Source organism: Coffea arabica, chromosome 1e (genome assembly GCF_036785885.1).
Source record: "Coffea arabica cultivar ET-39 chromosome 1e, Coffea Arabica ET-39 HiFi, whole genome shotgun sequence".
NCBI lineage: Eukaryota > Viridiplantae > Streptophyta > Magnoliopsida > Gentianales > Rubiaceae > Coffea > Coffea arabica.
In genome coordinates, this window is record NC_092311.1 from 46,271,641 (window position 1) to 46,297,957 (window position 26,317).

General features: G+C 33.7%; 2 protein-coding genes and 1 long non-coding RNA gene across 4 annotated transcripts; all 3 read right to left on the reverse strand.

Moving 5' to 3' along the window:
- Positions 1–720, reverse strand: LOC113689609 (protein SMALL AUXIN UP-REGULATED RNA 51-like). Its single transcript, XM_027207363.2, has one exon. The coding sequence runs from the start codon at positions 661–663 to the stop codon at positions 232–234; it is 432 nt and encodes a 143-aa protein (XP_027063164.2). The 5' UTR covers positions 664–720; the 3' UTR covers positions 1–231.
- A 9,725-nt stretch (positions 721–10,445) lies between these two features.
- On the reverse strand, positions 10,446–14,954 carry LOC113689620 (uncharacterized). The gene is made up of 3 exons (XR_011818071.1): positions 13,135–14,954; positions 11,025–11,078; positions 10,446–10,911 (listed from the first exon to the last, which is right to left on the reverse strand). It is a non-coding gene; the product is annotated as an uncharacterized lncRNA (long non-coding RNA).
- Positions 14,955–18,312: 3,358 nt separating this feature from the next.
- LOC140010890 (dolichol kinase EVAN-like) lies at positions 18,313–26,184 on the reverse strand. Of its 2 annotated transcripts, none has more exons than XM_072058498.1 (14): positions 25,681–26,184; positions 25,290–25,402; positions 24,172–24,378; positions 23,875–23,979; positions 22,894–22,964; positions 22,709–22,789; positions 22,400–22,614; positions 21,190–21,379; positions 21,026–21,091; positions 20,283–20,371; positions 20,078–20,192; positions 19,249–19,300; positions 19,068–19,192; positions 18,313–18,858 (listed from the first exon to the last, which is right to left on the reverse strand). In XM_072058498.1, exons 1-14 carry the CDS (start codon positions 25,884–25,886, stop codon positions 18,745–18,747), a joined length of 1,749 nt encoding a protein of 582 aa, XP_071914599.1. In that variant the 5' UTR covers positions 25,887–26,184; the 3' UTR covers positions 18,313–18,744. The 2 variants fall into 2 exon arrangements, with proteins under 2 accessions (XP_071914599.1, XP_071914605.1); XM_072058504.1 differs by having other exon boundaries at positions 19,068–19,168; positions 25,681–26,183.
- Between the last annotated feature and the right edge of the window lie 133 nt (positions 26,185–26,317).

Here is a 26,317-nt window from a genome sequence, read left to right on the forward strand (position 1 = left end):
TTGTAGATAAATTTTACTCGTAAATCTTATTAACCAAATAAACAATTGCATGGAATTAATTCTGATTAGAACATGCCCAACTTCCATTGGCCAGGAAAAGGCAGCCTGACATTGGCAACCCAAGAAAGATGGTGAACAACACATAGTGGTAAGCTTGAAAAGAGGATGAAAATCCCCAAAAAATAAAATCTCTAAGGTACAGTAGTACTAGCTATTCTATAGTACTATGTTTTAGCAGCTCTTGACCATGGTTTTAGTACGTGACCAATCAGCATTAGCTCTTGAATCTCTTCCGTCCACCAATTTCTCAGCCAATATCCTTTCCAGCTCGCTTGGCCTGCAAGGAATAGTTAATGCACCTTCTACGTCGAAGCCATATTCTTCAGCAGCTTGTTCCAAGAGTCTCAAAAATGTTGGATGTGTTAGATAACTCAAGGGGACAACAAATCTCTTCAGCTCATCATCATCCACAGCCATGACAGCAAAATGCCCTTCCTTAACATCATCAGGGACATTTGTTGAATCATTAACTTCTTCGAATTCGTCAGCTCGAGAAGCTAACTTCTTGCCTAATGAAAGACTCTTCTGTAGCTTCTCTGCGACTATCTTGAGCTTCACAATGCCATTCTTTTTCTTGCCATTTGTTCTAGTCATTTTCGCCATGACTCTTTTCTTTTCCTTTTGTTTTGCTTGAAGTTTGAACAAGTCTTGGTGCTTTTTCTGCGCAAATTAAACCTGCATATTTATAGTGGAAGAGATCGGGACAAAGATAAGGTCAGGTCATGTTTGTCGGGTTAAGATTAAAGAGATCGGGACATGGGAAGGACTAAATGAGAGTCGTGTAATTATGGGAGACCGCTGCATGTGCATGAAGTTTCGACTCAAGCATGAAAGGTCGCTTTTAGCTAGCCATTCCTGCCTTCCAATCATTCATATCTGTGCAGTTTTCTTAGCTTGCTTCGTCTAGGCTTTATATACTCAGGAAAACTTGCTCAATCTCATTAAAAACCCTGTAAGGGAAAGTTGCATACTCTAAGTTAGTGCCTAATACGGATTGTACAGATTGCGGAATTGATTCCCATTAAATCGTTTGTGATGTCCCGTCTAACAGCTGTAATGTGCCAAATATATCCCATCAACCAATGACCAGCTTGTTTTAGATTTTCATTTTGCTATTCATATCCAATGAGTAGAAATTACTTTTTGGATTAATCTTTCTTATATTACCAGTTTATACCCTAATGAAGTCTTAATGAGCATGTCACGTAATCAAAATTTCAAATTGAATTCTAAAAATTATGTACGTGTGACATGTATCTATATCTATATACTATCAGGTATAAAAAATTAATCTTACCTTTAATTACTTGCACCTCTTACTTTCTTTCTGAAACTAGTGTAGCACATAAAATCTAAGATAGAAAAGTACCAATGAAAATGTAGTTGCATAATATGCACTAATTTGTAAAATAAACTGAGTACTGCTTTGTCTACATCAAAAAAAAAAGGGAACTTGACATGAAATTAAGCATTTTAGTTGTCTACTCATGAAGTTTTTTGTGCTTTCACAGGCATTTTAATTGTCCACTCATGAAGTTTTTGTACTTTCACCATGTGTATGTGGTTTGTGCATGGTTAATATAGAAGGGTGGTTGGCTTCTCCTGTGCAGTTTTGTACCCTCTACATCTGCTGCCACATGATATATGGAGAACTTTCCGGAACCGTTGATGAGTAGTATCTCTCGAATTCAGAGATCATGTGGCACATCTATGATAGAACAGATCAGCCTCAAGCATGTTAGTTTGCTCCTCTCTTTCAGCAGCTTATTTCTGTCTTTACCCCACTTGCATAACAAGCATGGCATACTTCATACACGGACGGCTAACTTTCACAAGAATATGCATCTATAATTGTACTGGCTATGCCCGTGACATCTGACTAGATCCTTCCAATGGAAATCCAGCTGCATGTGTAATTAACCTACTAGATTTCTCGTACTCGAAATCAATAGAAGATGAGTAGAATGCCTGATCAATTGCATTGAAGTCTGTAATTAATGTTGGACATTAGTAAATGCATTGGCTTAATTTGATTTGATCATTTTTGTTTGTAATTTTGATTTCTTGATCACCTCAAATGGGTATGATTAACTAAGTAGCCATGAGCAAAAAGGGCTTTTTCTTTATTTTGCCAACGATTGTTTAGTAATTTTATCTCTGCAAACAATCTTGTAAGTATTAATTACGTACCAATGCAAGGACTCAGCAGTTTTCAGCTCTCAATGGCATAATACCTCATAAATTTAGGGTCACGCAATTTGTAGTTAGAATTTGAAGAATAAGAAGTAAAACACACCAGCCTACTGCAGATGTGATGATATTTGGCTATTTGCACATTTGCAACGACAATGGTGTAAAAATTTACATAAACCCTTGTACTTCCACATGTAAGAGATGAACAAACTGCTGTCCACAAAAAATTCTATCATATCCAGACTATTAGTTAGTTTGAATCGTAAAAAGTTTGCATGAACTGTACAAAATTCGTTCGATATCTAGTAATGATCGTTTGTTTCAATCGCATTGACTTTTTTTTTTTTTAAATTTCGTGTCAGTTTGGACTTTCTCTACATGCAAAGGAAGACCATTTTTTCTTTTTGATCAACAAACATTTAAGGGTCGCTAAAGCTGTAAATTTCAAACCAGGTACGTACCTTGGACTGAAATCTTGAACTGATGGATTTACGTACCTCAGAGTGCAGCAATATTGAATTAATAAAAAAAAAAAAAATATCGTTACTGCTGCATGATTAGAAAGGGAAGAGGGAACAGTGAAAATTAAGGGAGTACAATTCTATCATGGTATGCAATGTCGGCTAAAGAAATGGCTTGTCATAACTTGAAATCTCTTAGAATTACAATTTATACCCCCAATGAAATGTGAAATAAATCCTACTATATATTATCCTGGTTGCTATGATAATTTCGCATAGAATAATAAATGAAGAGAACTAATAATGTATCAACAAACAAGTTCTAACAGTTTAGAACTCTTAATTAAGTTGCAATTTGATTTTTCTTGATCCACAACATTTTACCTAGTATCATTTGGATATCTTGACTAGGAGTTACTATTTCTTTAGAAGGATTTGAAAAGTTTTGCTTGTTAATTTAAGGCCCCACTGAAAAATATTTCTTGCTAGAGATATTTTCTTGAGGCCTTTGCAGTTGAAACCAGACAAGTTTATTAGCGTCTTATCCTTGTTTGTTATGTTGAACAGTCATTTCCCGAACCATCCCACATCTTAATAATCTATAATATTTTAAGCTAGCCTGGCATGTCCATGCTCCTTTCCTTACTTCACTATCGACTTCATTATTACTTGCATATGGTTCAAATTAATTCTTCACCCATGGTGATGAAAACAATATACAGCCGCTAGCTTTGGACTTCAAACCTGCATATATATTATCCACTTAAACCTGAAATTATTACAATTTATTTACTTCAAACAGTCAGTTCAATGAAGAAAAAAAGAATGTATATATATATATATATATATGTTGAACGGTTGATACTGCATGACTAAAAAAGAGCTAGCGAATAAGGAAAAGCCAAAGACATTAATTTGCAACATGGCATGAAACCACAACAATGAGAAGATATTGTTACGTCCAGTTGAAACCAGACAAGTTTAATTGCTAAGGAGTTTTTTTAATCCTTGTTAATTTGTGAAGATGAATAGTCCTTCCCAGAACCATCCCAGTTCTTATGCGAGAAAGATCAAAAAGGTCAGCAGGAGAATGATCGCTCTGCAAGTTTATTGAATCTCTGACTACATTATACATGGCTCATCTATGATCTACCCCACTGCGAGGCAGGAGTCTCTTCGTTTTTTCTTTTGGGAGCTGGCATTCAAAGTACATAAACGAAGAAAGCGCATAAATTCAGGGCCCATAATTCAGTTGCCACGTGAAACTGTTCTCATCCCTTCATAGTCTTTGAGCATTTTAGTCTGCTTCTCGTAGATAAGAGCTCAGGAAAAAAAAAAAAAAGGTTCCACCTAATATATGTATATATATATTAATATTATAAGCTGGAGGAAAAAAACCCCAAAAGTTCATGATCAAATGCTTGATGTGGAAAGCACATTTTCTGTAGGGAAAATATTTTCTGGACGAAAGTATTTTGCAATAAGCAGTCAGAAACAAAATTAATGAGAAATGGTCCACATTATTCTAATGAGTTGAATAGAGCTAATTAATGTGTAACTTGTCCCACGTATTACTAACTAATATGGTATTGAAGTATTGATGGTTCTGCAGACAGCAGCCCCAATCGAGTAGGAAAAGAGAGTTGATTAGGTTTCTGTTGCTTCACTTTCATTTGCTTAAAATTTGGGTGGGGAAGAATGCCACAGGGTTATTCCACATTACCTGCATCAGATATTTATTCAATTGCAATTAGGAATAGGCTTTGTTATTACTATGTTGTAGAGTATTTGCTCAAAAAAAAAAAGGAAGAATTGTAGAGTACTTAATTAATACATGTGGGCTGACGTTAAGTAAATCTTTTTTATTAAAGAGGTCTTGATTTAGTGGTTAAAATTGAGACTCCAAATCTTAGAGGTCCTGATTTCTAACCCCTTTCCAACTTCAAAAATCTCATTTCTTCCTTACTAGAAAAAGATTAAAATAAAAAAAGTCCTTTCTATCCCATTGGGCCCAAGAGTGCTGAATTGAACAACAACATGTGTTACATGAATTTTTTGTCAGATTTTTAATCCATTATATCTTAATATGTATGCATGTTGGTATGGTTCCATTCACCGCCTTATATGGTTTTGATTAAAAAGGGAAAAAAAAAACAAAGATTTTTCTTTGGGGATAATTTTAGTATTAAGAGGACTTACATGAAAATAAGGTTAACAACGATGGATAATGGTTAGTTAATAGAGCTAATCCACAAGGACCACAGCCACCTTTTCTATGGTGTCTAGTCACTGGTGTTTACGCTTAAAATGAGCATTATGACTACATATCCGCAATTCGACACTGTATTACTAGTTAGAATTTCCTTTTTCGGATTCAATAATGTTTTAGCAAATTTTGGTTCAAGTCATTTTCACGAGTAAATAATCACATTGTTGTGGGGTTTTTTTTTTTTGGCCTGTTACTCTGCTAGAGACGTGTTCTTGAAGGCTGACTATGATCTTCTCCTAAATATGCTCTACAGGTTATGAAAAAGAGTTCGAGAACAATCCAAACAGAAAATAGAGCAAAAGTACTTAAACAAAGAAGGTTGTATTGGCATTTCGGGCAAATAGTGGTTTCTTCTCCTAACCTTTGAATTTCGTTCTCTGGCAAAGTTTGATCAATCCTGGACTAGTCTTGACATCAATGTCTTAGCAATTTTAAAGTCCATAAAATTTTTGAAATAAGTGCACAATCAAGAAGAAAAAGATAATAGCATTTGCTTACAAATTCAAATTATGTACAGGGAGAACTAATTTTTAAACAGTAAAAATTATCAAGGATCAATTTTCAAGTTTCAATTGTTGTGAATCAATGTACTTCTCAAAACAATTATGGGCTCAAAGATGAAAATGGAATTGAAAAAAAGGAAAAAAAAAAATAGAGACTGCAAAGTTGAGAGCGAAAGTGGGAGAGACAAAATGGAGAGAGACTAATTTGAAAGTGAATCACTTTTGAAATATTTTCTTATACTATATAAGAATGAGTTTAGATCGAAGGGGTTTTGAATTTCAACTGGAAGGATAGGGGCATTATGGGATTGTGAGGCTGTTTGGAATGTAGTTATAGTGCAAAGTACAATTTATGGTAGAGTTTGTTTTCTTGTACTTCCGAAAATGGCCTTTTGTTTTGTAAATGCTATATGGTTCAATTTATGTTTTTGAAAATATTTGGACATTTCTGAAATGTGTGGGTATCGTGGTTGTCTTTATAGTAGTGACTAGGGGAAAAAGCCCACGTCACGCGCGGGAGTTTAGTACCTGTAATTAAAGATAGTTAATAATTATTATTTGGTATTTTGTAGTATAAGAATTGAAGTATGATAATTTTATTATGTGATATTAAACAGAAAAATTATAAATTACATATTGAGTCAAAAAAATATAATATGCAATGAAATGTAATTATAAGATACGATCAAGCACTTTGCGTTTAATCTAATAGAATAAAAGATCTACTTATATTTGCTCATGCACTTTAGGAATATTAAAATTTGTTATTTAGTTTGAATTTGATCTTGATATGAGGGCAATTCACCACATTATCTAGTCATATAAGTGAGATTTGAACAATTAGCATACTTGAAAAAATCACTGCCAGTGGAATTTTGGTTCTTGCAAGCCAAATTCTTGAATTTATATTGATTCCAAGGACATATCATCATGAAACCTCCACATTGACCAATCAATCAATTATGATTTATTTTATGATTTAGGACATATAGCAAAACATCTCCTTCTCGATAGGGGTTACAATCACAAAACATCAATTTTTGACCTAGTTGCAAAAATATACAATAACTAACACGCTAATCTAGATAAATAATTACCTAAAAAAATACTAAAACATCTTAATCCACTCAATTCAAGAAAACAATTAAAAGTAATGAAGTACATACTTTTAAGTAGATAGTTAAACATATGGCATATCAAATGAAGTGAAAAATTGCCTAAATGGAATCATCAATAAAGTAGCAAACAGTTTGAAAATTACCGTAACTAATAGTTAAAACAACAAAAGAAATAGATGCAATCTATAAATGGAAAAATTTATGATGATAAACTTATTTTAAACCACAAATAACAATTAACAAATGTGATCTCCTTCCTATCAAGTCTATCTAACATGGACAATTGAATTAAAACACTAAAAAAAGTATTGCACATACAGCTTGCAAGATCACAGATTTCTTACAACCAAAAAAGTAGATTAGCTACAGAAAATATACCTATTGAGAAAGATGTTGCCAAATGGGAAAGAGGAGTAGCTAATACAGCAATATCCGAATTCAATAGACTACATGATTGTAGTGGAACAAAGTTATAAGTAAATGAAATGAATTTGAATAGATGGGGGTTACTATGGTAACGGCTAAGAAACCAAACTTCTCTACTAATCGACATTAATTGTGTCTTAACATCTATATATCATAAGTTTGCAAATAACTGATGAGAAAGGCTTTAAGAAATTAAGAGACTTGGATGTTAATACAATTAAATAATTAAAAGGGTTTTTATGTAATTCCACTAAAACACAAGTTGAATTCAATTGTACCCAATGTTCAATCGGATGTCGAACACTGTCATAGGTTAAACTTACCCCTAGCTTTAAATGTCTGAGAGGACATTTAAGTAATTATAAAAAAAAACCAAATTAGCTATAATGATTCATATTCAATACTCCAATTGCACTTTATAATACTCTCATATTCCCAAAATAGCCCCACCATTGCGGTTGAAATCTTTGTCCTAAATTCATTCTTATATAGTATAAGGATACAAGTTATAATAGTCTTTGTGTTGCTGTAATGACCTAAACGACCTCAATTATCTATTAGTCTTTGTTCCTTCTGCGTTTTTTTCCTTTGTTTTTTTTTTTTTTTGTAGATATCCTTATCAATCTGTGTCCTTCTATTTCACAAAACGTAAGTGTATAGGATATTTATGAGTAAGAGAGATGTGAATATATATAATTAATAGAAATCATTAGGATATTTATATTGGATTCCCATAATCATAATATAACACTCAACTGGTTCAACTTCTTCTTCTTTACTATCACTTTAATAGTATCAAAGTTGAGGAGCTTATCAATTAGATTATAGTCCTTCCTGATTAGTTCCTTTAAAACATTTCCTTTAATTATCAAAACTTGTTTCTTTATAACCCCCTCTTTCCTTCCATTCCTTTCACTTTAATACCCAACTATTGACATGACAAAATTCAAATGCAAAATTTCTACCTATAGCTTCTAATTCCAATTTAGGGGAGTAATTTATTCTAATTTTGGCTTCACTGTTTCTAGACTTCAAATGTAAATCTATGATTAATTAATTTTCGCTCCAAACTTCATATTTACTATTTCTTTAGTCTTAGCATAACTATTATCAACTTTATTCAAATGAAGAACAATATTTGGAAACTTACTCAAGTTGTCAAAAATCCAACTACTCGCTCACAATTGGAGCACTATTATTCAAGTGATTGAAACATGAAAAATCACAGTACTCAGAAGATGCAAAATGCTGTCCAAAATTGCTCTTCGCCAATGGTTAGGTAATGTACAAAAATCCCAACCATACAAAATAAACTCTATCTTTTATTATTCCTACTTTGATCACTATTAGCCCAATCATTGACATGTATGATTTCAGCTTATATATTTATATCATTATTCCTTGTTTCTCATTTTCAAACAAATGCTTTATGTTAGTTTTAAGAAAAAATAAAGGTTATAATGTAGTGAAAAAAAATCTTAATTTATACAAGTAACTAACTTGAATTTGTGATAATTTGTAAAATATATATGCTTCTATCAAGTAGGATAAATTATATTTTTATTTTTTTAATTAATTCTTTCTTCATTTGCTTTATTCATGGATTTATCCATATTTTTTTAATTCATTCAATATCATTAAGGAATATGTGATTATACCATGGAAAACTCATTTATCTTCATTATGCAATAAATATTATGTGCTAATTGAGAAAGTTTTGGCCAATGAGTTGTCTGGTCAAATTTTATACGTAACATTTTCTTCTAATACATTTTCGCTATACAGGGACAAAATGTTGAAGCGCTAATTTATTGTATAGATATAGAATTTTTTGACACCTATAAAATATACTACATCTCTAATGCAAAAGTTCAACCCATTTTGACCATAAGTTCCACCCAAAAAAAATGAAATATTCATGGATCATTAACACCACAACTATTGTCCAACAATTGTAAGAAATTAACAGACCACTCTCATTTCAGATGCCTCCATCTCCCACCTTAATAGAAATTACAAAATATGTACGATCCAAATTTTCTTTCAAAAACTAACAAGTATGCCTCTTAAATAACGCTATTAACAAATTCATATGTTCAAACTTTCCTACAATTGCTATTCACATTCAATCACAACCTATAATAGCAGATCTACATACCAGACAAATCATCATTGTTGATCAACTGTTTGACTAACACCTTTCCAATTAATAAAATGCACTATAATTATATTCTCATTAACAATTTTACACAATTATCAACTAATAGCACTAACTCTTTGACATGTATATGACAACAATGAGAACCAACCAATAGTTGACATTGCTCTCTCCCCTACACAAGCATCCTACGACATTAAATATTACAAATATTACAAAAATTACAAATATTCAAGATGGATTATTACACTCAGAAATAGCTTCTAATAAAATATTCAAAAATTTTGCAACTCTTAACCTATCTATAAGATTAGAGACAACCCAAGGAAAGACACTCCTACAATAGAGTATTGCCATCTACAATAAAAAGTTAAATTTAACAGGCTACTACTTTAACTTCATGCAAATACGAGAGGCACTATGAAGGAGATTTATGAATTCCGCTTTTATCTAATATTCCATTTTTATATAGTTTAATATACAGTTACACTTAATCTTCTAATAGTAATAGTTCTCTTTTTCTTATTACAAATTACACTTCTATACTATTACACCAAACAAAAACTATAAGGTATCTTAAACCATAGGTGCTAAATTCCTGTGTGATACATGGGCTCTCCCTCTAGTTTTTCTAAAGAAAAGTTACTTTGGCAAAAGACTCTTTGTTTTTTTTTAAAAAAAAAAAATAAGGTCATACAATTATGGGACCCATGCAAGAGATTACAAAAGATTTTGATTGTACTTGTCCGCTTTTATTATCTCTTATTACATTTTGCCACTTTTCTAGTTGGATTGAAATCTATCATAAAACAAAAGTTCAAAATGAAAACAAACAATCATCATGGAAACATATCTTTACGAGTAATTAATTCCACAGTACGTAAGTACGATTGGGATATCATTTCATTAGTTAAATAATTATTAGTTAGACATATGTTAAGTAAATGATTTGATTACATTGAGATAGCTAGTATACTATCCTAACATCGGTATAAAATTCCTCAACCTTTGTCACATTAAATCTAATTAGAAAAAGGAAAGTAAAAAAAAAAACATATCTTGAGAAAAAAATACCAGATTTATAGCCTTAGTCCATATCATGCAAATGGATTAGATACCAAGCCGAGTATCTATTAGATTTTACCCTATCCATTATTATTTGTTAGCCTCCTACCTATTGTTAGCACTTAAGAAAATCATATCATGAGAACAGATAAAAGACAAAACAGATCCGATGTTCTTGGTGGTTTGGTACGCTTTCAAAACATATCCATATATTCTTGTATTGAGAAAACTCAAAATCCTAAGTACTTTTTTTGTGCACAAACACTAAAGGATCTCAAATTAACAAAAGAACAAACGGGTTTAGTTGCCTTATAAAGGGAAAGTAGCCCTTGTTTCTAAAATACCTTGTATTTGGACTCTCTTCATTAGTACGAGAATGACCCGCCTCATCCTATCAGGTCGGACTCGCTCCACGAGAAGAACCTGCCACATCCCTATACGATGACTTGTAGGAATATTGTTGCTCTCTCCATGTTTAGCCATCCCATCCCTATGGAAGGGGCGAAGGACTCGCCATACAACCGCTTGTAGGAATACTGCTATCCTCTCCATGTCTACCAGCTCCAAAAGGAGAACTCGCCACATCCCTATGGGTGGGGGAGGACTTGCCATTTGACTTCTTGTAGGACTTGTAGGAATATTGTTGCCCTCTCCATGTCTAACCGGGCCATGTAAATTACAAAATGTAATAATAATAATAATAATAATTTGTAAAATCCATGCCAGCTATTGTCACTGAAGTAATAATCTGTTATATATTTTAAACAATACCTATTTGGTGAATCATGAGTTTGTGTTGCCCCAGCACCATGAACAAGAGGTTCCCTGTAATAAAGAATATCCACAAAATAAAAAACAATTTACAATTGACAGTCACAATCGACAAATGTAGTACGTCTTAGACAAAGTACTCATCTGCCAACCTCTTTATCCATTATCATCATCAAAGAAATACCATATCATGCATGCCAAGTTAATGGCGGTTTCCACAAGAAAAGTCCAATATGTGCAATTGATAGTTTATGTTCCCTTTGTCCCGCCCCAGTTATAGTGAAACTGATAGCCGTTGCATTTAAATTTGTTGCAGAAAAAATTTAAAAAAATGTTCATAATAAAATATGGAATGCATATTTAGTGTTAGTTCCTGGTCGCGCTTAGGATTTTTTTTTAAATTTTTTTTTGGCAAACCCGATAAACATGTAAGTAATCTTTCCAAAAGGTCACTTACATATATATATAACAAGCCAAATATTATGGAGTAACTGTCCAAATTCAAATGGGATGTACTTGCCCCATCTGTCTGCTAACGTGTCTTTCTCCTGCTCTTATACATTTTCAGAGAGGCCACACGTTGGGAAGCTCTATCACCAGTAGTTGTAGAGGAACCGTACGAGATCAACGAGCATATTAATACTACCATGTGTCGCGCCCCATTTTTTACAAGATGGAAAAAGAAAGTGTTTTATAAAAAGATGTGATTTATTAATAATAAATGAAAAAGGACCTAGAATGGGACTTAAAAGTATGCGACAATTTGGGTCCAAAATTTAGTCTAAAAGGGTTTTTAAGAAAAAAATAGGAGTCGCCACTTGGTATGGAGTTTTGGTGTACCAAGTCACCCAAAAATAAAGTAAAATAAAATAAAACCCTTTTTGACAACTCCAGGTCTTTGAAAACAAGAGAAAATGGGTTCGGGAGTCACGGTTGAAGAAAGGGAAGGCAAAGGTTCAATTGACTCAAACCTAAGGCACCCTTTCAACCTAGTCTAAGCTAGTTGCGAGGTTTAGTCAAAATTTTCCTAATCTAACCCTTAATTTTATCATATTTGGATGTTTCCTATATGGATGCAAATCTAAATATATCGAAAGGGACAAAATGTTCATTCAAGGGGTTTAATTGAACCAATCGCATTAATTGCGAAGGCCAAAATGATTCCTTGAAAGTGTCACGAATATGCAAATGATGAAATTAAAATAAAAGAAAAGAAATTAAATTATATACATATATATAAGTGATCAAAGAAAAGGAGAATGCAACATAAAGGGTACGGGAGGCAAAACTCGTGACATAATTTTCTTATACATGGATTAATAGGGTACTTAAACTAGAAAGTTATAATCACCCATTTCCCATGTTTGAAAAAATAATTATCCTAACATGAACAAGCAAATGAACTAGCTTAAATGAGATGCAATTCTAAATGACATGATTAGCACCTATAGCGGGTAGGGGATAATATAATAGGGAATATCATGCAAATGAGAAAAGATCCTAAAAATGAAAATATGCATGAAAATGTAGTGAATAGCATACAAAGATGAATCTAGCGCAAGATGACCTAAATGGTCTAGCATTGGACTAGCCCATTTCTAAAAGTCCTTACTAGCGTTGGACTAGCAAGTAAGCGGAGGGAGAAACCACAACTAGCGTTGGACTAGTGTGGTGACGTCATGCATTAACAATTCATAGTGAAACAAATAAAACATAAATTAAAACAAATAAACACATAAGAGCACGTAGCACATAACACGTAAACATAATATCTAGATGCCAAAATCCTAAGAAAAGCGGATAAAACACATAACACATAAACCACATAAACACGCAACCTATCTATTACATCGGGGAGCGCCTAACTACAATCTAGAAGGGAAAAATATAATAAAACAAATCTAATTATCCTATCTATTACATTTTTGAGGTATTTAAATACCTCTCGAATCATTATAAAAAACTAACTAACATATATAAGAAAATTTGAATGAATATTTAAATCAAATAAATAAAGCATATAAAAATATAAACACATAGGAACACATAAGAGCACATAAGAGCACATAAGAGCACGTAATTGATATTGAAATAATAAAAATAGGGGTACCTCCCGTTTGAAGTGGTAACTAAATGGAGTCAAATTGTCCTATTTATACTCACAATGAACAAAAGAGTCATGGCACCAATTTAATTGAAAAAATCAATAATAATAAAAGTACTAAGCTCACGCTAATATGTCAAACATAAAGAAATTTAAAACATCTAAAAATTACAGGTTGAATATGTTCAAAAGTAACATAATTAGTTATTGAAGAAAATAAACAATCATAATAAAGAGAGCCAAAATTTGCCAAGGACTGAATTGCAAAAATTGAAAACTTTTGGGGGACAAAAATTATATTTTTCAAAGTTCAGGGGTCAAAATTAAATAAAAGATAAAATTCAGGGACCAAAGTGAAATTAATTTAAGGACCGAGTTGAAAGGAATTTAAAATGTTCTGGGCCGCAGTGAAAACTACTCCAAAGATTAGGGGCCAAAGTGCAAAATTCGGTTTCTGATTTGGGAGAAGAAAGGCCATCGGGCCGTTATTTTTATTTATTTGGGCCGGATACTACCTAAGTCCAACCGAAACCCAAAAGAAACGAGCAGGCCAGCCCGTCTTTTTATCCCTCAAGCCCAACCAAAAAAGAAGCATGAGTCTGACCTTCTAGCCCAACCGAAATTAAGAAACAAGCCTACTAAAAATTTTAGCCCAACCCACCTTCTTTTTTTTCTTTCCTTTCTTTTCTTTTTCTTCTTCTCTTTTCTTTCTTTCTTCTTCCTCCACTTCTTCTTCTACCATCCCGGTTCTTCTTTTTCTTGCCTGGCCGGCTGAAGCTCCTCGCCACCGCCAACCATGGCTGACATGGCGGCTGCCGGCGCCGCCACCACCGGTCGCCGGCGAATTTTTTCCGATCACAAAAATTATCAAAATACACACCCCAACTCGATTTTTCGCGTAGAATCCAATTCCGGAGTTAGTTTTTACAAAAAATGAGCCGAAAGTGGTCAAAATGCCAAGAAATCAGTTCAGTTTTTATTCTTTTAAAACCCTCAAATCTTCACCAAAAATCATAAAAATTATACCAAAACCCTCCTTATAACTTCCACAATACAACTATAATCTTAGTTTGACAAGTAAACAACAACAAAAGGATGCATTAAATCAAAACAGCCCCAAAAATGAAGAAAATTATTCTAATGTCTTTAAAGCTCAAAACTCCAAAAAAATTAGATAAGCACACATTTCCAAGCCCGGTGCTAGCTAACGGTCATCCGTTTTGACAACAACATGCAGAATATTCAGCTTTTTAATCCGTTTTTCCATTTCGGCATTTTATCAAGCATTTGGCATGCATTCACAGCATCGTTTCTTTTTTCTTAATTTCATCCAGGCTTGTCCCAAAAAAACTTCAACAACACCACAATAGCAACAAAATCAGTGAAAGAAAGAGACAAATAGGTAGCCAAACATGCATTTAATCTAATTAGTTAAAAAAAGGAAAAGCTGGAAAGAATACCTCAATGAGGTTGTGGTCCTTTGACTAAAATTTCGAGGAAGCTCCAGGCTCTTTGTCCAACCGGCGGCTGCCTCCTTGTTTCTGAATTGTGTGTTGAGTTTGCTGGAAAAAAGAGAGGGAGCCGAGAGGGAGAACCCAGGGAGTTTTCTTTTCTTGTTGTGGCTTGTCTCCTATGGCAGCCAAAGAGAGCCGAGAGATACTTGTAGCCAAAATGGAGCTTGTGTGCTCAATCTTTCGAAATGATGACTTCTGCCAATGAAAAGAAAGGTGCATGGCAATTGAGTGTGGAATGGGTTAATAGTTGTTTTGGTAGAGAAAATGATTATGATGATTTTTTTTCTTTTTGTTGTTTGTTGTGTTTTTTTTTTTTTTTTGTTTGGTTTGTTTTTCTTTTCTTTTCTCTCTTTTTTTTTCAAGCAAACCTGCAAAAATGAGAAAAATGCACATTAAAATGTTAGAAAATAAATAATTCATTAAATAGAAAAATCTTGAAAAAATATTAAAAATTGACAAAAATTTGGTGTCTACACCATGTAAGCACTTGTTCGCTTTTCACATGTTGAAATAGTTGTTGTGGAATTGTTATTCAAGTTTTATGACTAAACAACTAACAGGGAAACTTAAAATAATAATAACAAGGGCAAAATGCTCTAATGACCCTCAAACAATTACGAAATTTAATTTTTGATCCTCAAACTATTAATTGATAAGTTTTAGCTCTCCAATTAATTAAAACATATAATTCAAGCCATTCCATCAACTTGAATCGTTATATCTATCCCTAAAAAGGTAGAGGAAAGAAAACACATAAACAAAACATAAACCACAAAATTCAGCAATAGCAAGTTGTTAGGTCCTAGTACTAACTTAATCGGTTCCGTTTGATAAAACTGAATCTGAATTTTGAAGTCTGAAATCTGAATACTGAAACAATTAATTTACTGAATTTTAAGCACTGAAAAGAAATATATGAATCTCTGAATTTTAATACTAAATCTATTTATACTGTTTAATAAACATTTATAACTGCATGCTTAATAAGTTAAATTTGACAATTTTACCCTTATATCTTTTCATCCAAGAAAGAAATAGAACCTATGATTTAATTAGTTTAAAATTTTTAGGTATAAAAATGACAATATTTATTTTTAAATCAAATTAATATAAAAGATGAAATATATTATATGAGGAGTATGGAGAAGATGTGAAAGTCATTAAAAAGGGAGAAAAGAGAAATAGAAAATCATTAGATAGAGAATATTACGTTATTTAATTAGATAAGAATTTTGAATATAATTAACAAACAATGGTAGATTTGGTAGATAAGATAAGATAGTTGAAGTAATTCTATTGATTCTTATCAGAATTAAACATTCAATTAGAATTCTTGTGCTACAAAAAATACACACAAGTTCAGCACTACTTAACAAGTTCAGCAAATGAATTTTCATTTATCAAACACTCAAAACATCTGAATGTCTGAAAAAGTTCAGATTCAGCACTTTTTTATGTTATCAAACAAAATCTGACATGATATCTTAGTACCTTGAGAACGGCATTGGTGAAAAACAAACATGGCTCTCTCATATGATCTTCGTAGTCATATAGAAAAAAACAAGTTTCTGACTAGCTCTAACTTGGTGTAGTATGAATCCACAATTCCATGGGGCATATACATCTCTGGCTCATATAATTGTTCAATTTCCCACGCTTTAGCCATTTCTACACAAGCCAATACCAATTAAACACTGAAATCAATTATACCTTTTCATTTCACTTATAGATAAACAAGAAGAAATAAGACATACCATATACCGCTCACAAGATAAAATAAAGAAAAAATCTAAATAAAAATTTATCAAATGAATAAGGAAAGTAGGAAGAGCAAAAGTTTTTGGAATTCACCAACCACCACGTACGGCTAAAATGTTGAATCAATCAAATTTTACTGGTCAAAGTATTGTTGTGTCGTTCTGTTACGTAGAGTAGTAAAGGTGTAGGAGAAAATCAAATCAATCAGGAGCTGCTAGACTTGAGAAAGCAACTTGAGAAAGAGAGGCAATATTATTGAAGATTCAAGAGAATGAATAAAAATAATGCTAATTTTCAGATTGTTCTACCCCCTTGTTGCTCGTCCCTTTTATACAAGAATTACAAGTATTCCTACCACCGCCTTTCTAGTGCTGCAATTCAGCTCTAACTGATTTGATTCTTGCTAACTTTCATTAGGCTACAATCACTACTACTTTACTATTTTTTTTTTTGGGAGGATATTATACAACGCCATTAATAAAGTAATATAACTAGTGCAAAACGGGAAAAAAAAAAAAGAAACAATAAGAACTGAGATGTGTGCATAATAATTACAAGGATAAAAGGAGTAAGAGGATGATCGTCGTTAAAAGGATTGATCCAAAGATGTGAAGTAACTGCAACTTGTTCGGAGATATTGAGATTTTCTAGAGTGAACAACCTCATTTTTATACTAAAACTTAACTGACAAAGAAAAATACAGTTTTGGTTTAGATCCGTATGACTTTAGTTTAATATTGGAAAATAAGTTATTCGAAACATTGATGAAATATTGATTTTAACCTGTCAAACTTCATTAAATATTTGTTTGGATTGGTTTAAACTAGTGGAAAGTGAGAATGACAAGGGAAATATAATATAGAGTTTTTTTTTTTGGGGGCTAGAATGTAGAGTTATACTGGTTTAAATTTTTTTAGTTTTTAACTTTTCCTAACCAAACGTAGAAACTTAATCTTCAAAGGAGTTAGCAAACCAATGTGTCAAGATTTACTCAAGAATCATAAAATCGGCGTAATACTTATTTATCAACATAAATAAGTATACCATCACTCGGTATTAACTTAAATAAGTTGGTTACAATGTTATGCTCACCTACACACACACACACAAAAACAATAATGTTATGCTCATCTTTTCTATACATGGTTGGAAAACGTGGTTGATTAAGTGGTGATAAGTTATTTTATGCAAAACATTTTTTTAATCCGTAGAAACTTTGTAGTTCCCATAATTTTTAATAGCATTTAGTACCATTTTTTGAGTGGAAAGCTTCTCTTTTGATAAGCCATAGTTACAGTGAAGAAAATATCAAATCTGTTGCATTGTCCAGTTCTATTATTTAAAAAATAATTATTTTTTTCTTTTTTTTTTTTGAACTTTTTTAAGTGAGAAGTCTTGAATTCAAAACCTCTACTTATAATCTCACTCACCTTAGTACATTACCACCCAATCCAACACTCCGTCCCTCCCTCCCTCTCCCTTGGTGTTTGTTGGTTAAAGAGTGGAGGTGCTTTTGTCAACTGAATGGAACTTGGAAATTTGAGAAATTTGGAGCTCAGTTTTCAAAAAGCCAATTGCTAGTACTCACGCGATTTTGCATTGGACACATAAATAAGCTTCCCTTGATTCTTAATTTAGATCTTGAAACTGACACTTTCTACATATGTACCACCCCAAAATGTTCCGAGATGAAACGAAGGAGGTATTTGAGAACTGGGCAGTCACTTTGTTTTGTGGATCCCTTGGGGAAGTTTTCGAGTCTTTTCCATTGACGGTGAAAAAAAGTAGATGTAAATTAACTCTTCAGGCCAAACAACCTTATGCAATGCTTATGTTTCACGCTCCTGCAATTTGCAAAGAACTGTGCCTTGTGCAGATACATGCCATTAACGAACAGCAGTGAACGTGAGAATGAACGGTATCAACATGGGTTCTACATATGAATAAACGGAAGGAATTGCAACACCAGCTAATATGTCGCAACATTTATCTGCATTGATTGCAGAACTTCCAATATACACTGCTACATGAGTTCCCTAAATTTGACTCTGCTACATCATGATGCGAAGTAAAAGCTGTACATGGAGTGCTTATTCCTGTACAAATACTAATGCGACATCAAAACTGGGACAATGATACAACATCAAAACTGGTTAACTCGGCCTCTTGCACGATGAGACTAACCTATGGCCTAACGGACAGGTCCATGTCATTAACATCTACGAACTGAGTGCTCAATGAAGCACAGAGTCACAACTCACAAGTCAGGAACACTACCCAGAAAATTGGTTGTTGGCCGTCAATGGGTTCATTTATGTTACTTCTGATGCATGACGCAGTCACATTACAGACAAAGTAGGCTGTAGAAAACAAGAGGTATAAATGCATTATCAAGCTGTGCTGTATAGGCCTCCAACAGCCCGCTAGTGGTCACTGCAACAAGTAGAGAAAACCAGTGCTGCACAACACAAACACGGAGAAGTATGATAAACCAAATGGACTATTATAGTTCTCTGAAATAAAAAAACTCAAATCATCATGATCCATTCAACTTTCTATAGAAACAGCTAAAGGAAAGTGGTCATGAACTGAAGCTGATGAGGACTATGGAAACATTAGATAATTCTTAATCATCATCATATGTGAGAGAGAGAGAGAGAGTGAGACCTGACTAAAAATGTACCCAGTTGTAGCTAAAAGGGGAAGCAGCACAGAACATGCGACCAAGACAGAAGTTATACCAGCTGCAGTTCCTTCAATTGTTTTCTCTGACAAGGAGAGAATATAATACCCTAGTTTACAGATAAAAGAAGAATAAAAAAATGAAAAAATTTGAATGAGCACTTACTGCCAGTTTTGCTCCATCGTAGAACCCCATACTTGTGGCCAACCATTGAAGCCTAAAGGGAATTTTAAGTAACATAGTCAGGAACAAAACATTCTAGCAGGCTTGCCAGAATGTCAGAGGTAAAAAAGTTCCATAGTCAAATGTCGAACAGCAAGTTTAGCAAATGAATTTGAAAAAAAAATGGAGAGAGAGAGGATAGATGCCAAACAATTTATGTCAAGGATTTAACCTCATAACTCGATCTTGCACTTGAACATTCTAAACCAATAATTTAGGTTCATTTTTTATTTTTTTTGGGGTTGTGGGCAGCGTTGAGTGGGGAAGCAAGTGAATGTTACTCCATTTAGTCAAGAAATGTACCCTTATTCAACCATTTATTATGTGAAGCATTGCTTTATATTAGAAAAATGCCTGCCTACAAATGCCCTTACGTGAAAGCTTGCTCTACTTCTACAAATTCATGGCCTACTCTCAAATGAACCCCAATTTCATGTATAAATCTATATCAACTGGCAAAAACTTATAATAGCAAGAAGTGGGTTGCTCAAATTAAGTACCACAAACTCATTAAGAGAATATAAAAAAATCTTATGTGGATATAGCAAGAAGTAGGTTGCTCAAATTAAGTACCACAAACTCGTTAGGAGAATGTAAAAACATCATATATGGATATTGTTTGAAGAACATTTTGAGGCAAACAAATTTGCACAATGTGCAATCAATTAAAAAATTTTCAGCATTGAATCAAGCATTGTCATGACCGAGTAACAATTGAAGTAAACAAAAGCAACAAACAGTTGACAAAAATCAGAAACTGAACCAGTCTCACCATTGTATCTCCGATTCCGAGGCTCAAAATTCCAGCAAAAGGGGCAAGAGGTCGATCATTAAAGCCAGAAGACAACCAAATAGGAAGAGCACAGCCCAACAATAGCGAAAAATGGCTGAAGGGAACAATGAAAACATGATTGAAACTTCAGAAGAATTATTTGCAACACAGCTTGCAAACGTAGGAATCATTTCAAAAATAAAACCTGATAACAAGAATCTCTGAGTCACGGTGATCCGTAAAAGCATTCATGAATTGATGCACAAGTTGTCCTAGAGGCCAAATTCTCCATACCTGCCTAGAGAAAATGGTTAATTGCAGACATAAAAAGAAGTTATCCAATAATGGAAAACCACAAAAGTCTAGCATGTTAAAAGCTGGAGCATTGTGGAAACCGATTGAGAATTTTATTGTCAGGGGAAAAAGGCTCAAAATAAGTAAGACCCCTGATCAAGATTAAATGTCAGATAAAACTCCAAGCAAGCCCCGCAATTTCAATAACTTTTTCTTGAGCCCTCAAACTTTGATTTGTTTCAGTTAAGCATTGTGTCTTTCAGCATTTTCAATTCTTTATAATCTAAGGCAATGACTTATTATGACTGGAAAAAACAAAGGCATAAAATGATACTTATTGAGAGAAGTTTGAAGATAAAGTGAAACATACTTTAGCATACTCAGAGAACTAAAATGAAAAGTAATCATAAACTTACTGTAGTCCGAAAGCAGTGGAAGAATATTTTATTTAATCATTCTAACACAATTTCCAAAGTCTAAAGCAGAAAGACTGTATGTTCTGGTATTCACCATATTAATTGTTAATAATTCTGAACTACTACAAGTGATCATTGAGCATCAAAAATTCGCACCAAGGTGTTACTGGTAACAGTCACCATTTCTTGTTCAAAGAAGAATTTAGAAGCAAACATGTAGTTTCAGAGTGGAACTTACTCGTATGATTTCCAATATCAAGAAAACTGCCAAAGCTGCACCGAATGCCAGGTCAAGAAACTCCGGCTGCATGTCATTATATGGTCAACACAAATTTCAATATAATCTTGATATGCTAAAAGATCACTTGAAAATACAAGTATACCTTGTTGTTTTGATCTCACCTGAAGTATAAGAGCAGGCACAAAGATAACAACTGCCATCAGATGGTAGTATTTCCGAAGAAGAATCCTCTCAGTCTTACTATTCTTTGATATATCATAAAACCGTGTAACTGATGCATATATTAGAGCTATCCAATAGGTACATAATGACAGTGTCTTAAGTGGTTCTGAGAATACAAAGTCAAGCACCCTAGCATGAATCAGAATAAGCAAAGTCAACATGTTAAACTCAGATGCGAAAGTACACTTACAACACAACAATAATACTAAGATAAACAACTATTATCTGACAGAGTCCATTATGAAGCTTTGTCTCAAATAATAGGTATATTCCTCCGTATGTCCATGTATCAAGGAGTAACAAATTACATATTACACTCACATTTCAAGAGTGAGGCCATTAATGAGATCTCATTTCCAAGTTTTGCTGATAAACTAATGAGATTAGTATTACCAGTCACAAAGCGAATGAATTTCCAAGTATTACCAGTCAATTTGCTTTCATGGTTAGTGAACATCCAAGTGATTGATTTAAAACACCACTAATGGAATCCTTAACTTTCCTTGATCAAGTTCACTTGTATTGCCTGATCAAGTCGTAATTTGTACTTCAAAGGCTTTTTCAGATTTCAGGTTCACCCAACCAGGGGAAAGTAACTACATGCTACTCAATTTATAACTTTCTGAATAAATATGTTTCTTCAAATACATTACGCAATGTACTAACACACAATATCTAATGCATTTCCATTGACTAACTAGCAGTATTCAGTTACTAAAGATAAAGCTCCCTACTTTTCTGAAAAAAGATATGATGCACACAATCATCACACACCTTCTACTTAAATTTCCTTCCCTTAAGTGCACGAATAGAGATCCAAAAATGGAACAGCCACCAAGGTAGTGGCTCTTTCATCAAAGTTAAACTTTAAGTATATCCAACTCTCATAGAAATTCCTCCAGCTAACAAATTTCTGATCTACTAAACCTGAAATGCACTAGAGGAATGGGAGAGATGGCAGAGGCTTAATTGGAAAATAAGTGGGCAATTTAAACACCCATCCCTACAGAAGACAATCTGATGACCATTTACCAGGAAACTAGCTCCACAGGAACAACCCAAAAATTACCTATCTGCCTCCGTAATAAGTGAATGAAGAAAAAACTAAACTACCAATATGACATGGAAACAAGTTGCAGAAGGTAGTACCAGAACAAAGGATGCATGTGAAAATCTTGAACAAACTGCATCCATAAAGGAATAGCCACAATCAACAGAAATGCAAGGGAAGCATAAAAGATGAAGGACTTCTTCATCTCATGGTTTGCTCTCTCCCTAGAAATGTCCACAAACTTGAAATGTCCAGAGATTTGAAAAATCAGTTTCAAAAACAGAGGAAAGAGGAGGAGGCCAACTGTCATGCCCTGCATCAGATACAAAAGTTCTCACCACAAGGTAAATATCATTTATAATGCATATCTCTGCTCCAAAGGAAAGAGTAATTTGGCAGTGCTTTACCTGAATAATGGTACTTATCTCACTTCTTTTGACAACATATTGCACAGGAAGATATCCTAAGGATGCCCAATACCCAAAAATCTGTTCAGTCAGAGAATTGCTTCTTGTAAGCAAAAATAAGGAAAATGAAGAAAATAAAGTTATATAATCTGGCTATTTTTGAGAAGCAAAAAAATCAAACTTACCTTTGCAACAGTGTTTTGAAGCATGTCTCCAAAATAGATAACAAGGCCAGAAGTAACCAAAAGTGCTTCTCCTAAATATAGAGATAACAATCCCACCACTCAGAAGATCAGGCAATCAAGCATATTAGAAAATCAGAGAATTATAGCATCCAATTCTAATTCAAAGTTGTTAAATGAGTACCTTCTGAAAACAAATTAGATTAAGCGCAGACAATGTTGCTAAAGAACAGCTAGAATATCCTATAATTAAGAACACCTATCATTCTCGAACAGTGTATCGGATTAATACTGAAACTCATTTCTGTACTGAAAGCGAATTAGACACCAACAATATAGAGACAACTACCAAGTTGAAACACAAAGAAACATTGATATTTGTGCCATTACTAGCATTTTAAATGGTGATTATAGTTTTCCTAAAGGTAAGGCTAGTAAACACTTTTGTTGAAGGTGAAAAAATATAGATTACATGTTTATAGCTGGTTGTGCAGTTCATCAGCTAAAGGTCAAAGATAAGCTTTTTATATCTCATAGAAGACACACATTCCTGTAAAATCTTAAAATAGCCTAATGAATCACAAAAGTAGCAGTATTAATACCTATATAGTCTTCTCAGTTATTTTTGTTTATTAAGAAAAGGGCTATTTTGCACCCTTCAATTATACCTGAATTTCCAATGTGGTCCCTACACTTTAAAGTGCGACACTCTAGTCCCCAAAATATAAAATCTTTCCCACCTTAGTCTGTGAAGTATATAATTTGTCTGCTCAAGAATAAAATCTGTCCCAACTAAAGTATAAAAAGCATTATGCTCTAGAGACTGTAGTTGAATAAATTTTAAGGGGTTAAAGTATCCTGCGGTAAAGATTAGGGACCAAAGCCGGAATTTGGGTATAGTTGAAGGGTGCAAGGTGGAATTAAACATTAAGAGAAAGGCTGCATCCAATTAACAAATCAATACTTCACAGTAACATAACCTACCAATGGAAACGCAAGCTGGAAATGTTCGAAGAATTCTCTGAATTAGTTTTGATGCCACTAGTCCGTGAAAGACCACCCACAATAACATAAATACCATCTGCCACCCTGTGTAGATAACGCAGGGCGAGGGAAGGAGTGCCACCAAGAGAAGAAAACAAAAGATCAACAGAAACAAAGTATCTATCAGCATGGATTTTTATCACTTAAATCAGGATAATCCAAGCTAAAAGAATGTATACAGTTCTTCCAGCACCCTAAACTTCATAAGACATTCTCAAAGACCTATCAGACACCTACCAAACTGATACTTAGCTGAGAAGGCAATGCAGCAGATTCCTGCACACAAGGCTATGCAGCTTAAGCTAAACTTTTTATTCCAATTACTGCAACTATCAACAGAAGGAACACCATTGTCTTGTCTCTGAAGAATAACATCGAAGCAAACTAGCACACTGAAGCAACTGGCAAAGGTAGCCCAGTATTGCAATTGTAGATTTTCAAGGTCTGTATAAGGTAGAAGAAAAAACCAGTTAATCACGTTATAGGTCTTCTATGCTAATGCAAAAGACAAAGTATACAAATAATGATGGCAAAAAATGATTCTGTGATTCTTGTTCATTGTGGTAGTTTTCTGTTTTAATACCTTGCATCCTGAGAAATTCAAATCCACCGAATTCATACATCAGTTTTGCAATATTACTGGAAAGAAATTATCCTGAGACTCAATGTGATGGTTTCGATTTCTTGTCAAATAAATGCTAATCCTCCTAATGTTACCGTACTCATTTTTTTCTTAGTATAATCCTATTCTTGCCCCAAATTATGGATAATCACAAAGTATAATGTGAATGCTGGTGTTTCTTCAGCTATCTAACTAAGATTGAGTTTTAACTTTGTGCTACAAAGACAACCCTAAACATAACAAAGCTAGGCTGACCTGTTTTCTACAATCCTAAGGTTGCAAGCTTTAAGTTTCTTTAAGCGATATATAACAAGAAATAGATAATGCTAAAGCCAAGAAACTTCTAAAAGCTAATAAAGACCATCCAAATTTACCCTACTATTATAAAAGTCTTCCCTGATCCAAAGTCAAAATAAGTAAGATCAGGTAATAAGGGTAGTATACAGAGATAAGAAGATGGGAAATTGCACCCATAAAGAACAGCAGTTTCTTGAAAATTCGTCTGTGGAAATCACTTATTTGCTTTTCAAAATGTAGACAACCTTAGCAAGTAGCTAGCAAAGTTGACACTACACAGGATTTTTCCAATTTTTTGGCGATTGACCATTTTGTTACTCAAATTTCCATATCTGGTTCCTAATCCAAATCCGTTCATGTTTGAAATATCAAAATTTTAATTTATTCCAGAAACGTCACAAAGCTTAGGTCTTGTGTATGCAACATTATAGTATACCTGCAACTCCAACCTCATTTAAAGATAACCCTCTAAGCATTTGTATCAACCTTGACAGCATTAATCCCGGAAGTGTCACTGCCCCCAGCAGTATCCCAGACGATACACCTGGCCTACACAACAATCAATTTCACCCAAACCAATAAATGCAATGCAAAATCACCTCTAAAGTCCAACTTGAATATTAAAAAAATGTGGATTACAATTTATTTCACAATTACAAAATTCTGGAGCTTCAAGATTCTGAAGTAAGCCCCCCTATTTCAGCTAACAATTGTTAGGAGAAAAAACACAGAAATGGAATAATCTAACAGTTAAATATTGCAGAATCCAGTTAAAACCCTAATTCCGCAATTTCTGCCATTTGTGAATGGACTGATGCATAAAATACCTGGTTTTGAAGAACCGAGAAAAGGGATCATGATCATGATCATGATCGGCGGAGATTTCCAGGGATAGGGCAAAAAGAGAAAGAATACCCAGAGCAATGGATTCAGCCAGGAGAGAAATGGGCGCGGCGTAGAGGATCCTAGCTATGTAAAGCACCAACACCCCTCTTTCGCCGTTCATCCACTGCAAAGCCGCCGGCACCGCCATTCCTCCCAGCTCCTCCTCCAGGCCAATGTTTCGTTTTTCCGGCTGAAGGTGGGAAATTCCGTTTACCGGGAAATTTTTTTTTTTTTGGAAGAATTCTGGGAAGAAATTTAAAAGCCGCGTTTTTAAGGTGAAACAAATGGACTAGTAGACGATGGGGACTTGGCGCGCAGGAGGTTTATCTATGCCGTTGCCGTTAACAGTACGTTAAGGTTGGCCCACCGTTTTGGTTGGTTCGTTTCCCAATGCAGTCAATGATTTCGGAATATTCCGAATCAGAGGCTTCTGCTTCTACGAGCAATTTACATTTAGAACAATAAATACTAATAAAAACACTACAACAATAATATGTAAAAATTTAAAAAAATTAAGCACAAATTTCAATGAATGAGAAGATTTATTGTATTTTTATATATTGCTATATTAATGCGCAC

What these genes read in the sequence shown, in the direction of transcription:
- LOC113689609 (XM_027207363.2), bottom strand. Translation starts at nt 663, where the DNA reads ATGGCGAAAATGACTAGAACAAATGGCAAGAAAAAGAATGGCATTGTG.
- LOC140010890 (XM_072058498.1), bottom strand. Translation starts at nt 25,886, where the DNA reads ATGGCGGTGCCGGCGGCTTTGCAGTGGATGAACGGCGAAAGAGGGGTG. An exon ending in AAATGAGGTTGGAGTTGCAG is followed by an intron (nt 24,379 to 25,289) that starts GTATACTATAAT and finishes TACCTTATACAG; the next exon opens with ACCTTGAAAATCTACAATTG. An exon ending in TCAGAGATTCTTGTTATCAG is followed by an intron (nt 20,193 to 20,282) that starts GTTTTATTTTTG and finishes TGTTCCCTTCAG; the next exon opens with CCATTTTTCGCTATTGTTGG.